The sequence below is a fragment of the Perognathus longimembris genome, chromosome 3 (assembly GCF_023159225.1).
Source record: "Perognathus longimembris pacificus isolate PPM17 chromosome 3, ASM2315922v1, whole genome shotgun sequence".
Classification (NCBI taxonomy): Eukaryota; Metazoa; Chordata; class Mammalia; order Rodentia; family Heteromyidae; genus Perognathus; species Perognathus longimembris.
In genome coordinates, this window is record NC_063163.1 from 20,882,676 (window position 1) to 20,900,222 (window position 17,547).

At 36.6% G+C, this 17,547-nt stretch overlaps 1 protein-coding gene across 3 annotated transcripts in view; it reads right to left on the reverse strand.

Annotated features, from left to right (window-relative positions):
- Positions 1-700: 700 nt before the first annotated feature.
- The window catches only part of Slain1 (SLAIN motif family member 1), a 39,875-nt gene continuing 23,028 nt past the window's right edge, over positions 701-17,547 (reverse strand). The window contains exons 3-8 of one of the 3 annotated variants that reach the window (XM_048341204.1): positions 16,202-16,351; positions 14,817-14,966; positions 12,446-12,787; positions 5,863-6,018; positions 3,807-4,092; positions 701-1,798 (exon numbers count right to left, since the gene is read on the reverse strand). In XM_048341204.1, coding sequence (XP_048197161.1) covers positions 1,723-1,798; positions 3,807-4,092; positions 5,863-6,018; positions 12,446-12,787; positions 14,817-14,966; positions 16,202-16,351 — 1,160 coding nt within the window. In that variant the 3' untranslated portion in view covers positions 701-1,722. The remainder of the gene's footprint in view (positions 1,799-3,806; positions 4,093-5,862; positions 6,019-12,445; positions 12,788-14,816; positions 14,967-16,201; positions 16,352-17,547) is intronic. The other 2 variants (XM_048341205.1, XM_048341206.1) reach the window with 2 other exon arrangements.

Here is a 17,547-nt window from a genome sequence, read left to right on the forward strand (position 1 = left end):
CAAAAAGAAAAGAAAAGAATCTGAATTCTAGCACCACTACTTGCCAGCTAACTTTTCCAGAGGCTGGTGTGACCATACTGGGACTCAGTATCTTCATCTTCATCAGCAGTAGGTGACTGTTAGAATTAAATTGGATGAATTATACAAAATCCTTATAGCGTTAGACAAAAATCCTATCTCATCGCCTTACACTCACACTTAACTTTAAATGTAAGCTTGTTTGTAAAACAATCCTTTCAGATACAATAGATGGAATTATATGTAAAAGCACAAAAACAAAACTACTTTAATAATGCTTAGTGACTGTAGGTAGAATCTCCTTAAATCCTAACATAAATCCATTTGCTGAAATGTTGACAGCACTTTGGTATTTTACAAATACTAAGAAAGTATTTCAAATTCAGCTCCCATAAGACATAAAAATTTCCCTGAAAGTATTCATTCATAACCAGTTTTCCGAGCAAGAGGACGTTAGTTCTGGTGGCCTTTCTAAGCAAGACCCAACTCTTGTTACAAAACTAAAGCCTCACATTTCTTATCAGTAGTATTTCAGAGACAAGAAACAGCTTTCACAGGTGTGAGTGTTCTAAGTGTACCTGTTTAAAATCTAAGTCATCTGCCCACAGAACTCTTTCCAGGATGACAGTGAAACCCAGACACATGGTTCCCACGGTTCATGCTGCACAGTCATGCATGACCTGTTATTGCTGAAATAGAGTCTTTATTTCTGAACATTCCAAAACAGCAGTGTACACAGTAACAAATAGTAAGTCATTCACCATAAGAAAGCATTCATTAGTGCAAATGGATTTTGTAAAAGGTCTATCAAAAAGATTTATTTGCTTTAAAATGCATTCATTTCCAGAAGCATTGTTAATAAAACATTACAGTTTCATCCTTTGTAATAAAGTATTGAAAATCAATTGTGGTAGAGTAGCAAACATTGCCGGTATTAAGTGCAATGAGCTTGGGATGCCATTATAAATATGAAGTCCATGTACAACAATAAATTAACAGTGAAAAAAGACAAGACCATTTAACTCTGCTGTCTGGCTATATCTCCTTGTAATGCTTCAGAGTACATTGTGCTCATTCAACATAAAATTATGTCTCAAATTGTATGGTGTATTTTTGTTGATATATCCCTAGAGCTAAAAAAATAGTACCTTACCACAAAAATATTTTTATGGCACAAAATTTTCAGTTGTCCCATAGTGGCTCACAGAGGCATAAAAAGAAATAGGCACAAAAAAATAAAATTCCTGTAAACTATAAAAAAGTAAAATTCAAAGCATATGGTATAGAACCTAGTTGTATAAATGCAAAGTACATAATTAAAAAAAAACCCAGAATGTAATGGAAAGATGTTTAGAACACGTAACTAAATTGGACAGGTTACTTAAAAAAAATCATATGGCAAAGCATTATTGATACATCTCAATTCTTTCAAAAAGTATTCAGGTACAGAGTAGGTCTACAAAAACTTCCTAGATCTAAGTGTCACAATACTGCAACCACGGGTTTGAGAATGTTGCAGTACCTCGGGTAAATATTAAGTGCAATCATTAGTCTCTGGTGATTGGTCCATTGAAAAACAATGCAGGAAATGTGTTAAAATGCAACAGGGAAAGAATATCCCCACATCCACTGTTACCCAGCCAGCTAGGTAACACACCCTCATCGTCACTTCTTTCCTGCTCTTCCAGGGTGCATAAGACTGCTTCAGTAGCAGCCATCTCTCCAATTCCCGTCCCTCAATGTGCTGAGTGAAGATAGGGGCTTTGGAGGCTGCAGGAAACTAAAAAGAGATGAAAAGAGGAAAGAGTGTTAATATTCCTGTGAGTCTCATGTCTCACTCTGATCTCTTCTCCACCCAGCAAAGACATGCTCCTGGCACGGCCCAAAGTGTGCCTCGAGTTTCATGTTTCTGGGCTTTCAAAGAACATGCTGGCCTGCTGGAGCCTCAGTGATGGCACAGGGCCACGCGTGCTTCACATGCACAGCTTAATATGCAGCATCATGTATAAGGAGTTCAGAAGGAAAAAGATTAATGCAGTGGGGGAAAACATGGCAAAACAAATAAGTAAATAAATGGTGACTTCGTTGAATGTATATACCAAATGTCCATGCAGAAATTTTCGGTCTAATAATAAAAACTGTGTTATCATATTTGCAAAGCATTTTTAAAAGATAGTAACACACGGTGTTTGTGGACAAACCCTCTCATAGTCTGGCAGTAACAACCTTTCCTCCTTGGAGCTCTATGTGCTAGGATAAATGAAGAGGCCTCAATAACTGATAGACATCAAATTAGATGATTCGATTAGCCACAAACATGATACAGCTCTGAATTTGGTGAAGAGAACAAGACAAAATTTTATTGGCTAAACATCGAAACCAATGATTTCTGTCTGTATAGTAGAATTATGGGTCAGGCTTTATTTACTTTTCTATTTTTCAGTAGCTTCTGAATTTGTTTGTGACCTGAACAGTCATTGCTTTTAATCAGAAAAATCAAAACTATGGAAAGATACATAAAGAAAAAAAGTATGTATTCCGAAATTCCTTTCAAACTTCTACCTCGGTTCTTCTCTCCTCCTTCATATCCTAATTATCCCTTATAAGACCTCTGTCTTTACTATTTTCCCATCACCAGTCTCTCTTTCACTCACTGGTAAAAATTTGGTTTTCCCCACTATGAGACATTCTATGATACCCAGTTGGAGAGGCTACATTACAATCAGGGAAAATAATGCTTATCAGAATGAACTCCAAGAAATGGAAACAAGAGGTTTTTTTTTAATTATACTATTTGTGGTTCTTTTTTTTTTCCTTTCTTTTTAAAAATTGGTTTATTCCTTTTTGTCTGTTTTTTTATTTCTGTACCTTTTGTCTTGTATATACGTTTATTTGACTTGGAGAGGGGAACGGGAAACACAGAAATGTAGGACAAAGGGTAAACTAATTCAATAGTGGTACTCACTAGACACTATGTTGGCAATGAACTATACAACTTACGGGGAAGGGAAGTCAAGAAGGGAAACTTTAGGAGAAAATGAGGGAGGAGGTGACACTGTTCAAAAAGAAATGTGCTTATCACTTGATTTATGTAACTATAACCCCTCTCCATATCACCTTTACAATTAAAAAATATATATATCAGGGGCTTGTCTAAAATGTGACTGCAAAGAACCTAAGATTTTGAAGGTAAGAAAAAAAAAGTACCTAAAAGGACTACTGAACTTACCCTAGTAAAGGCTTATGTGAGTATCACTAAGATGGTTTTTCAAAACTGGGGGAGGGAGGTGCACATTTTCCACATTTGTTTGATATCCTACCCAGTACAGGGCATACAGTCTTGGCTTCAGGGATACACAGCAATGAACCCAAGAATCAATGACCCTCCACCTTCACAGCTTGCAATTTTGGACAGAGGAGTTACTGTGAGCAAAATCTTGACAGAGGCCAGGAATAAGCTATACACATAATTTCAGGAACAGAAGAATTACAAAGGCTTCATAAACTCAAGCAAAAGCGAACAGAAGAGTGTGCCAAGAATGAAGTGATGAGGGAGTAAGGGGGGAAAGATAAGGAAAAAGAGAAGGGAACTTAAGCAACACAGGACTTAAACCCATCACTTTCCCAAGAAAGGACTATACAAGTCAGGCCAGAAAGGACAGTGACCTGCATGACTTAAGTTTAACTAAGGTGACACTGAGCCAAAGGAATGTGAGGCTGGTTCCTGGAGCAGTTTTTGAACTGTCAAACTGCAGAGGAAGGCATGTAAACAAACTAAAGCCCCTCACCTTCTGACAGGTTGTGCAATTTTGCTCCGAGGCAGGTTACTCCCATTTATTGCCAGTGAAGGTCTGGGAAGGGCACTGCGGCCCATGATCCCCGAAGCTGCAGCTTTGTTTGGGGTTGGGATTCCTGTGTTGGAATACAACTGTACACCGTTGGATAGAGGCATATTACTACTGCTGCCTTGAACTGTTGGACTCACGTAGGCTGTGGCTTTAAGTGGTTGCCGGACAGACACTGGGAAATGTCCCACGCTGTGGACCCTGTGTTGAATCTGTCCTGGTGATGGAACTAAAAGAGAAAATGATGCTTATGTGAGTTATCACCCATCTTAGGAAAATATGCATGACATGCATAGGTCTCTATGTAAAAGTTCAGATTCCAGATACCACTCAGTAGGAGAAAATTCCTTGACAAGAGTCTCCAGTTCCATCAGTTTGCAGCACTGAGGAGTGCCTAACTGATGGCGACCCCTGAGCCACCTGGGAGTCAGGAGAAATAAAGCTGTGCAGTGAAAAATCCAACTGTAACCTGAAAGTTGCCCAAATCTAGTTAGCAGTCTCCTGTTGGCCTAAATATTTGCCAGTAATATAAACAAAGGATTAGTACCTAGTCTGTGCATGTATTCATACAATGAAAGTTTCACTGTACTTCTCATTGAAGTGTTCTTTAACTGTAAGTTACAGGAAATTTCTTGAAAACTGCAAGGAATCACTTTTTACTGTGACAACTTCCTGGAGAGAAGAATCGCTCAGAGAGAGATGAGCAGTGTCATGGAGCACAGCTCACCAACAGGAACAGGATGTGGCTACGAAATTATCACAGTAGCCCAGTGTTTCTTCAGTTAATTTTAGGCAGTTATGATTTAGTTCCTCATATTTGCATTTGTTTGCATTTATCCTGCCTGCAAATAGGGACCTGTATGATCTGTACGAGTGTGCATCAACTTTAATAAGTTTTAAACTTTTATAGTCGATTTATGCATACTTATGATAACAGATGATGAAAAGTAGTCTATTTTGTGCATTAGTGGCACATGTAACTTTTTTCTTAATTTTTCCATTATTTTTTAGTTACAAGGCTCCATCCATCCACATAGTTTTTAAGATTGTAGCCAATCTCCCAAAGAAAAGAAAAAAATTGTCCATACATGGACTTGTACAGTTCAAATCTATACCAGTCAAGTATTTAGAAGCTAGTTCTAAGCATAGCCTTCTCCCTGTTGGTATACTGAATAATCTCTGGGTTCTCACAAACCCTTACTTACTTAGAAGCCACTGGGATTTTTTTTGACAGTTGCTCTGAGAATGGTTTGTAAAAACAAAACAAGGGGACAATTAGTAGTTGTTAACTATGGAAAGGAAAAGACAAATTTATTACAAATATTCCTTAAATAATATCCATTATGAATTTTTAGGAGAATGTGAGAGGGTAATCAATGAAGAAATTAACGCACAAAAAAATCAGTAGCCTGGGCTGGGGATATATGGCCTAGTGGCAAGAGTACTTGCCTCATATACATGAAGCCCTGGGTTCAATTCCCCAGCACCACACATATAGAAAACGGCCAGAAGTGGCGCTGTGGCTCAAGTGGCAGAGTGCTAGCCTTGAGCAAAAAGAAGCCAAGGACAGTGCTTAGGCCCTGAGTTCAAGCCCCAAGACTAGCAAAACAAAACAAACAAACAAAAAAACCAGTAGCCTTTCTGTATGCCAACAATGTACAAGCAGAAAAGGAAATCATGAAAACAATTCCATTTGCAATAGCCTCAAAATACAAAAGAAAAACCTTAGGAATTAACATAACCAAAGACATAAAAGATCTTTATAGTGAAAACTGTAAAAATCAGAAGAAAGAAATCAAAGAGGCCACCAAGAAATGGAAAGACTTTCCATGTCCATGGATAGATAGAATCAATATTGTGAAAATGGCTTTACTGTCAAAAATGACATACACAATCAATGCAACCCCCATCAAAATCCTTTAGTATGTTTAAGTAAAAAAAAAAAAGAAATGGCGTTATGACTAGAAATTATTAGAACATTAAAAGCTGCTGTACTTACTACAAGACTGTATTCTTGAAAGTCCATTCCCAGCCCCATGCAGGCTGGAGTCAAAACTCTGACTGTTCCGCACAGTGACAGGAGAGCTAATGCTGCTACTGGCTGTAGTCGTACTTGGCATCCGGGCTAGATTAGGCATACTTCTTCGGAGCTTATCTGGAGGAGAAAAACATTTCACTAGGTTAAAATTTCTTGACAATTGAAACACTTGTTTTCAAAAGAAAATAAAACACACAATTGTAGGCAAGGAAGGGAAACTAGGGGAGAGCAAAGGAAGGAGTGATGTTGTCCCAAAAAGAAATCTATTCATTAATAATAACATATTTTTTGTTACTGAGCAACTTAGAATTTTTATTTATTTTCTTTTTAAAAAATATGTGCATTATGAATAGGAGAACAGAATTAATCTACTACATTGTAAGCAGAATTCTAAGCAGAGGTAGACTGTTGTCAAAAGAAATAAGTGTCCTGTAAAGAGATCAAAGCTGGCTAATCAATTAGCTGGCTGATCCTACTCAGTAACTAGACAAAACTCTATCACATAAAGCTAGAATTAGAACACAAAAATAAAGTTTTGTGCTTATTTAAAATAAAAAAGTCAAAACTAAGAGAGACTAATGCTGGGCACCAATGGCTCAACCCTGTAATCATAGCTACTCTGAAGGCTGAGATCTGAAGATTCAAGCTTAAAGTCAGTCCACGCAGGAAAATCTATGAGACTCATCTCCAATTAGCCACCAAGAGCCAGAAGTAGATCTGTGGCTCAAGTGGTAGCACTAGCCATGAGTGTAAAATGCTAAGGGATAGTGTCCAGACACTGAGTTCAAGCCCAAGTACCAAGACCAAAATAAATATATAAATAAAAATAAAATTATAAAGAAGAGTCTAAACTAACACTGAATATTTTGCTAACACACCAAAATGAAACACATTAACAAATCGATGGATAGTTTATCCACTCATCACATCAACATGATGACATCAACTTCTGGAAAGTTTTAACTTTCATCAGTTTGCCAACAACTGTTTGCAAAATATATTGTATCTGTGAGTGGAGAGAGCAAACTCACTGAAAGCTGCTAAAAAACAGGCAGCAGGAAGTAGAGCTGTGGCTCAAAGTGGCAGAACATTAGCCTTGAGTGAAAAAGGTCAGAGACAGTGCCCAGACCCAGACTGCAAGTCCAATGACCACCAACAACAACAAAAAGCAGCAGTAGAATGAGGAAGGTCAATCTGATTAAAATACTCTGTATGTGTGATGTGTGAAACCCCTGTGCACAAGTGACATATACCAAAATAAATGAATGAGAGGAATATTAAACAGGCCTTATCGTGGATGTGGGCACTAGTAGGAGAGGGACAAGAACAAGAGAGTTAATATGGTCAAAAAAAAATTTTTTTGTAAATTGTGGGGTTTGATTGAACTCAGGGCCTGGGCACTGTCCCTGAGGTCTTTTGTGAATGGCTAGAGTTCTACCACTTTGAGCCACAAAGCCATTTCTAGGCTAGAGTTCTACCACTTTGAGTCACAGACCATTTCTAGTTTTTCTGGAGGAGATTATAGTCTCACAGGGACTTATCTGCCCCGCCTGGCTTCAAAGCATGATCCTTAGATCTATCTCAGCCTCCTGAGTAGCTGGGATTACAAGCATGAGCCACAGGTGCCCAGCCAAGTCAAAATATTTTATGTACTGGGAACAATGAAGACTGCAGAGACTGGTTTAGGAAGAGGATGAATGAGAGTGACAGAGATTGGGAGTCTGATCAAGGTACATTGCATGACACTAGACATGTCAAAATGAAAGCCCCTTGCCCAATTAATTGATACTAAAAAAAATGTGAAGGAAAATAAAAAGACCCAGAGAATGCCCAGATTTCCTTCTTGTTAAGCACATCTTCTACCACCAAGAGGCACCAGAGAATCATACACAAATCTCAACATGCCAAGATTTGAAATCAGAAGTCAGACAAACTTTCCCCCCAGGCTGTTGTTTTCTTTAGTGCTACGTTTCCCCTGCTTCAAATAAAAGAATATATCATGTCAAGCAAGCTCAGAAAACAAATTGTATACTGGAATACTGAGCACAGACTGGACTCCTTTCTTTCTCCTTTTCACACAGTTTCTTCTACATTACATAGAACCCAGTTACAACAGTCACCACCTAGGATTCCAAATTCTTTCTCTTCTGCCCAGTGAATCTTTCCTTATCTTCTTAGATAAAAACCTCATTATTTGTCACCCACATTTTCACAACATCTTCTTCATTGGTCCTCCTGGTCCCTGTCTTGCTCCCCCAATCCCTCCTCCAAATAAGCACTTCCACTCTCCTAGAACACAAGCACTGTCTGCTAGCTGTGGATTAAATCGGTCCAACTCTACTCCACCCACACTCCTAAAAACCTCCAAGGCTCATACCAACCTACTAATAATTTTTATTAATATTTTAAGAATTAGCACAGTATCCCTCCAAGAAGTACAGCTTTTCTCTGCACTTCCTGGCTGACGTATCTGCCACTCACACATTTCCTGACCTGTGCTAGTTCTAGAGAAATAACACACAAATGCTGCCTCTGATTGTTCTATTTCTTGGTATTTTCCTCATTACGTCAATATTCCCTTATTCTCAGGGGTCCCATCCAAGGTCCTCATAGATGTTAGAAAACATGGGAAATACCAAAACATAAACTCATTTTTTTCATGTATGTGCATACCTATGACAGTTTCCTTCTAAGTTATGATGGGAAGAACTAAAAATTCCTTACAAAAGTTTATCATAATAAAAGTTATTCAAAACTCATGGATCATTTCTGAGATGTTTGCATGTAATACACTTAATCCTGATCACAGCAGGTAAAAAGTTATAGAAAACAAAGCCTCAGCTGGGGGGTGGGGGGAGGGAAGAATCTACTATATTTCCTTTCCTTAATGTACCCTTCCTCCTTCACAATGCTGAAGTGAGTACCTACAGCCTCCCACGTGCTAGCAAGCACTCTACCAGAGCTCCATCCTGGGCTGTACTTGAGGTCTACCTTGAACAATCTTTATTCCCAAACTCCTCTTAAAGTCTCATACAGCAAACAATATATTGAACAAGTATCATACATTATGTAAAGAATATGTAGAAGTGAAGAATTAAGAAAGAACAGAACCTATATTTTAGAGCCTCTAGGCCACATAAGGCGTGAGAAACAATTTCATATATGACAGGAGATACAAATTCTTGGTTGTCTATGGCCTTCTCCCTATATTGGTATTTTTATGACCCTCAATTGTTTTATATATATATACATATATATGTATATATACACATATACATATATATAAATGACCCTTGGCCGAAAAAGGGTTACCCACTCCAGAATCTTCTGACATCACAAAAATTTATGTGGCAAGTCTCAGTCAGTAATCAGACTCTATTACTTTTACTATGTACTATTTAAGGCAACTAGGAAGGAAATGTATTAGTATCTGGGAGGAAATAATTATATTGCATTAATTAGAAAATTAAGTTTCTATATTTTTGTTTTCTAACTACTACAAAAAATTTTAAATATATAGAAATATTGGAAAGAATGCCATACCTATATGTTGTCTTCCTAGGTCTATCAGTTGATTTCATTTTGCCATATTTTTGTCGTAGTTAAACAAAATTGAAATTGTAGATGTTTGATTCTTTAACCATAACTATTACAGGGTTCTATAGAAAACTCTATAGGAGCTGGGCACCGGTAGCTCATGCCTATAATCCTAGCTACTCAGGAGGCTGAGATCTGAAGATCATGATTAGCAGCCAATTAACCACTCAAAAACCAGAAGTGACACTGTGGCTCAAGTGGTAGAGTGCTAGTTTTGAGCACAAAGAGGCTCAGGGACTCTTCCCAGGCCCTAAGTTCAAGCTCCACAACAACAACAACAAAAGGGAGGGAGGGAGGGAGGGAGAGAGGGAGGGAGGGAGGGAAGGAGGAAGGAGAAAAAAGGAAACTCTAAAGGATCAGAACACTTCAGTAACATGGAAGCAAATTAACAACATTATAACCCAAACACAAAATTTTCCAAGTCTTTTAAGAGTTAAGTTTCTCCCCCTAAGCCACAAACCAGTCAAGGTTTACACATTACTGTAGGTTATATCTCTCATCTCTGGTAATCTAAAATGCATCAGTCTTTTAAAATAATATTTATTTATTTAACTACCAAGCCAATTTCACAAAGCTTTAATCCTAACATATACTCCTAAAACTAAAGCCATCTACATATAAATATTTTGCCACTATGCCTCTTGGAACTAAGCTGTGATTTTGAAGTTGTGTCAGACCATCTGGATGTGAAGTTCACTTCTTTGTCAAACAATGTGGAATCAGTAATAACCACACACTTTAAAGTTCAAGGAACGAGAAGCCATGTCCTAGTTCTCTTTTCCTAAGATAGCAATTCCACCTTCAAGCACTGAGATGCAACCAGAAGCTCAAAGAACACACCAAGTAAAGAATTCAATTGAATGTGCTCATAAATAAAGACAGCAAAATCTGAGCACTCCATTGAGCAGACTGGGAAATCTTTAGGAATCAAAGAGATTAAGTTATTAAGACAATCAAAGTCACAAAAGAATGTATGTAGGAAGATACTTGAACTGCTAGTGACCACATAACACCACTGCTATGTCTGAAAAGATGCAGGAAGGTTGGAAAAGAATCTGCAAGATTTAGTTATTCTTGATAGCTGACAAGTTATTTACTATTTGACAAACTATTTTTAATGCTATTTCTTTTGGAGCAATAAAGTATAGGAGCTACAGAAGAAGTAAATATACAAATGTATTTCATCTTATTTTTGAGTATTTTTAGGTGGATGGAAGACAGCTAATCATTATTTTCTCCTATGTGTTATTAAGGCAATCTAGAAAATATCTGCTAGATTAGTTTCAAAGTTGCCATTCTTCTCAATTTTGTTCAAATAATACTCAAGTAATATTCTAGCAAATGAAGGCTCATACATATGAGCCACATGTTTAAAATAAATTTAAAGAGTGGATGGAGTGGAAGACAAATTTTATTCAGAACACTTACCCAGGCAATGAAACATTCATTATTTAATTTATTCCTTAAAACATACTTAGGTTGGGAGAATACACAGCAGATGATTGGTGTAAAATTACAGTTTTCTAAGAGATCGGTATTATCTTCCTCACATCTTAAAGCTAATGAAACTTGGAAAACTTCATCACGGGAAGGTCACGTGGCAAGAAAGACTAGAACTTAGGGTCTACTGGACCTCAGAGCCGTTGCTATTAAGCTAATTAGTCATAAACAGAAATCTGCCTTTATATTTGTATGGAGAAAGCAGATCATCTAAGAAAAATAAAATCCCACAAACAGACCCTTCATTACAGTAGGTCTCCATGTCCCTGAGAAGCCTATCACAGCACAGGTTTAAGGGAAACCTAACCTTTTCAAAACAGTATTTAATGAAAGCACATATCAATTTTCTAAGGTGCCACAGACAGAAGCATAGAGGAAAGTAATCCCAGTCACAATACTAATCAAGATGCAGAGCTAGCACCTGCCCGGTGGCTAAACTGCGGTGTTGTAAAGCAGGTGACTGAAAACAACTCCAGAGCCTGATTCTCGATTCTAACATGGTATAACAGCACCCAGTAAACGCCAGGAATGCAGCACTGTCATTCCATGGTTATAAGCTTTTTAATAAGTTAAAGGTCAAAATCCCTAGCTGACATGCTTTCAAATTTGCAATTATTCCTATTATAAATACCTTCAAATAACCTTAGTTCACTAGAAAGTACAGAGAAAGAAAATATTTGAGCACTACTAGGCCTAACTTTTAAGAGATAATATGGTATAATAATTGAAGGCTATAATTATATAAACACAAAAAATTTTAAGCTGCTTGCTTCTCTTCTAGTTTATGGGATTCACTTGAAAAGTATAAAACTGTAACAGCTTTAGAATATCATACAATTGTTCTGTATGTAGATTTTGGAGAATAAATGATAAAAACATGAAAAAAGAAGAGAATGATAAATACTCCACTAGGGTGCCTTTAGCACCCTATTACCAAGGCAAGTAAGAGTGAACCTCTGCAACAGAGATCTGAATTTTAGATATCAGGAAGTCGGCATAAACAACCCAAACTCTCCCTAAATCTGGATATGCTACAGCAGCATCCTTTCTAAGCATCCTTAGATGCTTAATGATGATGTCAATCATTACCCTGATCTAGGAACAGGCAGTAAGAGGTTGGTGGCTTTGTGAAAGGTAAAGATGGATACAACTCAGTACTTTTGGCTGTATGTGACACAGCCACCAATTCCTCAACCTGTACAACCCTTTCCATACTACAGTAAAACTAGCAATAACACAAAGATGTTTCATACTTATACCTTCTAAGCTGCTCACATCTGGGTAGTCCTCTTGAAGTGAAAATAATTCTGGGACATGTAACTGAAACATGGTTGATTTCAGATGTAAATTTGTAAGCCCAAAAATTAATAAGGTCTTGAAGATGAACTTAATAAATAGGAGAAACACTTACCATTTTTTTAAAAATAGATTGTAATGTACAACCTACCTCCATTGGTCCTATTTGGTTGCTGATCTGGAGTCTGGGTTTGAGGTGAATAATACTGTTGCTGCTGGTAATTGTTTGAAGGAAAATACTGAGAACTGGGGTTCCTCCTACAATCCCGAATGCTGGAGAAAGTCTGTGAATGGGGAATTCCTCTTTGGAAAGGTGAACACCTTGGGAGACGAGGCTGGGGTGGTGGCAAATGATCGAATTCTTCCTCGTCCTCCAGACTATATCGATCATATTCTTGATCACTACACGTGCTTTTCTTTCCTGAACTCAGTGACACACTGGAACTATGTCTCGAGACAGATGCTGATGTAGAAGCATAATCTTGCCTGAGACCTATAGAACATAACAACAAATAGTATTATATGTTGAACTAGCTAACATTGAATTACAGTTAATCATATTGATAAAAATATATGCCAATACCTTTTTTAAGTATGACTCCTGGAGCTAGGTTTTTAGTTTATTAATTCCCATTCTCCAAAACAAATATATTTATGATGGAATAGAAAACTAATACTAGAAAATTCAATATTGCAAAAACATTTCCTCCATTCCAATAAATATTAAATATACTTGCCACAGTGCCACCAAACAGTACCTATGACTATCCCCGCAACCCTTTTCAAATCTGGAGATGTTTAGAAAAATAGAAATTAGGAAGAAATATCCATCATTATTCCTTTTCTCTGAATTAAGAGAATGAATCAAATCTCTGCCCAAGTTAGAAGATAATCTGCTCCCTATATTTTCAAATGAGAAGGAAAGTTTAAAATATGACATAGAAATACCTCCTAACATAATCAAATATTTTATTCCTATTTGTTACTAATACTATGTTCCAAAATATTTAATATTGTAGGGCATCCTAAATGGAAACCATGCAAAAATAGTCAGAAGTGCAAATTTTTCATTAAGTGATTGCCTATACAACTTTTCTTCTAGAAGCAGTCTTTCAGACTATTTAAGTACTAAAAACTGACAGCCAACCTTTTAGCCGTATGTTTTTAGAATGAGCACTTACATTTCTTGGCAATAGTGATACAAAATAATAACCTTCCTAAGGGTACCTTATTAAACCTGCACAAGTGTTTTCATGTATCATAGTAGCTTTGCTAATTCAGAAAGTGAAAGCTTGGTGTGCTTAAATGACAGTTGGCTATTTCTATGTCAGTTAGCCTGAAAAGATAACCCCCAAACAACCAAAGCTCAGTTTTGTCGTCTACATCTTCCTGTGCCACTTGTAATGTCTGTGAAGTAGCACACACACCTAGATTACTTGTAACTGTATTGCAGAATCAGTGAAAGACTGTCCCATTTCCAAGTTTCTACTCTTCAACAACCATTTATCTAGAGGTATACCAATGCATTTTTTGTCTTGTTTTGATTTTTTATTTTGAGAGAATGTCTTACTCTGTAGTCTAGACTAGTCTTATCAAACTTGCAATCCTTCTGTCTTGGCCTCTTGCATGCTGGGAATACAGACATTTACTACCACACTTAGATCAATATATTTTAATGGTTTTTCTTAAAATAACTCACATTCAGTGCTAGAAATTATCAATATGCGCTTCATCACTCCCCCAATGATAATTTGCAAAATTACTGAATAGCATAATTAGCACTAAACATAATCCACCTTTCATTTCCCCAGTTTACTCATATATGTGTTAAAAATTTCATAACATATTTGCATATCCCTCACCAGTCAAAATATTGATCAGTTACAACACCACAAAAAAGAATCCCTTGTGTTGCCTTTTCATAACACAACCACTTCCCTCTCCTTTCTGAAACCCCAGGTACCACTCCTAATTCCCAACCACTAAACTGTCTTCCTCTTATAAAATTTTGTCATTTCAAAGGGTTATATAAGTGTAATTATACAACATTCAATCTCTTGGAATCCTCTTTTCTTCACTCCGTATGATTCACTGGATGCTCTATCTAAAATACAATATCAATAGTTTGTTTCTTTCTATTACCTCACTGTATATCACAATTTATTTAACCATTCTCATTCTGAAAGACACCTAAACTAATCCCAGTTTAGAGCAAACAAGCTGCTAAAACATCCTGGTATATGATTTTATATCAACACAAATATCTGCTGTTCCCGGATAAATACACAAGAGTACACATGGTGTCCAAAAACTATCAATGTATTATGAGAGTATGCCTAATACCTTATGATATTCCTAAGCATATGACAGACATATAACTCATCTTCATCCTTCTACTAAGTAAAACAATACAAGAGAAATAACCAAATTATTTTCCCATTAAGTTCTTGAGTCCTCACCCCACCCCCATCACATCTGGATCACCTGGAAAACCTCGCTTTCATGATTTAAAAAGAACATACTTTCTTCTTGAAGACGAGCCATGATCTGAACGTCAGTGAGGTCCTGTAATTTGTATCCCATGGAGATAGAGTCATCCTCCAGTTCTGAAGTACTCAGCTCACTGTCAATGGAGGACTGGGGACTGAGAGGCGAGCCTCGGGAAGTGTAACCTAAAAAACAGTGGAAATATGCTTCTCATTCCGTTTAAAGAACAGATGTATGTCATGCAATTTAAAAAAGAGCTATACCTTTTACTTTTTTTCAGAATGTCAGAAAACAATTATCAGTATATACCACCACTCAAGGTCAGACAATAAGTACATCTTCAGGTGTTCATAATTCATATGTACAAAAAATTGTTTACTGTTTTCTTAAATTCAGTTTTCAAAATTTACCCCCTCCCAAAATTTTGTTTGAAATAGTTAAATTTCTTTAATGTTTAAAGGACAGATTTCATGTTATGTGGATTTTTCTTTTTCCTGTAAGGCGCTGTGATTAAACCTAGGCCTCAAGCATGCTGGACAAGCACTCTACCCCTCAGCCACATCACCAGACCAGTTAGGTATTTTATATCACTAAGAAAAACACTAATAATTATTATGATATTATGTAATGATAACTACATAAATGGTAGGGCGTGAGCATACATTCATGTATACTTTTAATTAATAGTGAGGCATATTTTTCTCTGGTTATATGTTTTAAAATTGAAATTTAATGTGGTCTACTCTACATAGACACAGTAGTGCCATAAATAGATAATGTCATATACACAAAGCACATAATATACAAAAACACATACAAAGCCCTCAGAATCAATGAGTAGCACAGGGGACTTATAGTCACTCATAAAAGTGAATATAAAGCAGCAATGCCTTTAGATAAAAGAACTAAAGAACAAAATACTCAAACGGAAGAAAACTGTAGGAATGGAATAACACACAAAGAAATGATGAGACCCATAGCTAATAAAAAAAAGATACTATATTTATTCTCTCTACAAAATCTTAGCTTAAAAAAAGCTACCAGAAAAACTAAACTACACACACACACACACACACACACACACACACACACACACACAGGCTTGTGATCTTGAACATTAAAAAAAAACTACCTAATTATACTTGACATTTAGCCATGCAAGCACTTAAGGCATTTGAAAACATGCAACAACATTAATGTTCATTTACTAGAGGGAAGACAGTCTACCACATACATCAGAGAGCAAGCAATTCAGTGGTAGGAGAGCAAACATCTCTTTGTATCAACACTAAGTGCACAACAAAAAACTCTCCAATATAATAAGATTACCCTCAAGCTTTGTAAGTGAAAGATGGATGTCAGAGTTGTGTGTAGTGATTAAACTGCAAAGCAAGCACTGGTCAAGACACTGGAATATTACCTGTTTTTTCAGGTGTTAGTATTGCTTTATTTGAGGTTTTAGAGAAGCTGGGAGTATTAATGCCATTGCTATAAGGGCTGAGTCTTGCAACAGGACTATAAGGGAAGGCCAGGGAGGCAGTTGAAGAGAAGAGACTCCGCCATCGGCTAGCTGTCACAGAAGCAGAAAAACAGCAGTAGTTAGCTATGCAGAAGCAGATGTGGCTTTGTCAGAAAGGGAAAAGGAAGAAATTTAAAAGTTTTAAAGTGGGGGGAAAGAAAACTGAAACAACTTTTAAACTGACTTCTATTTATCTAAGGAAAAATGTATAAAAATAGTCAACTTGTGAATAAGCACCAATTTACACATCAATCTCACCTTGAAAGTCAGTAGGCCTGCATGAAAATGAAACTTTGAGTTTCTACATTAGAATGTTTTCTACTTTTGAATAAAGACATGTTTTGTATTAATATAAAAAAAGAATTGTATTAAAAGAAAGTATTAAACTGAAAAAAAAAACCTGCTAGTCTTCAGAAGTTATGGAAAATGTTTTCAGTTCTAACATTCATAGTCCTAAACTTTTTCTGTCCATTTTCTGTCCAAGTTTCAGAAGAAACTTGAAATGATTATTTTGTTCCCAAATGGCCTTGAGCCCAAAACAGTTTTTAGGGGGGGAAAGAAAGATATATAAAGTAGGGTACAGATCTCTACAACAAAATATAATGACAGCTATAGACTACTTGTCATAACTTGGATTTTTAAAAATACATTTGTTCTCAAATCAAATTTTTTAAATACAAGTTTTCTGAAGAGCATATGTAATATTACATGTAACTGAAAAGTTAGATTATATGCATTAATACTATTTTGATATGGATGTATTTAAAGTAACAATGACTCACAATGACTAAAATGACCTAACTATCTTAATTGGTTTATTTCCCCTCTCCAAAACCATCACCTCCTTATTAACTCTAAGTTATAGGATCCTGAAAAAGACCCCCAATGTCATAAAAAAAAAAAGAGTAAATTACATCAAATATCATCTTCTGGCTCTTCATAGGACTTCATGTGGCAGCCAAACTGTACATTCCCTAAAAGGCAATCAGTTACATACATACTAATCAGGACACCAAGAAAGAGACCAAAAGAAAAAAGGAACGATGAGTTAAAGTTCACTGGGAGCAATATGTTGGTTTATATTTACTAGAATTTTGACAAAACACAAGGAAGGAGCATTTGAAATACATTTCTCAGGCATCTTTTGTTTTTTTTTTTTTTTGCCAGTCCCAGGCCTTGGACTCAGGGCCTGAGCACTGTCCCTGGCTTCTTCCCGCTCAAGGCTAGCCCTCTGCCACCTGAGCCAC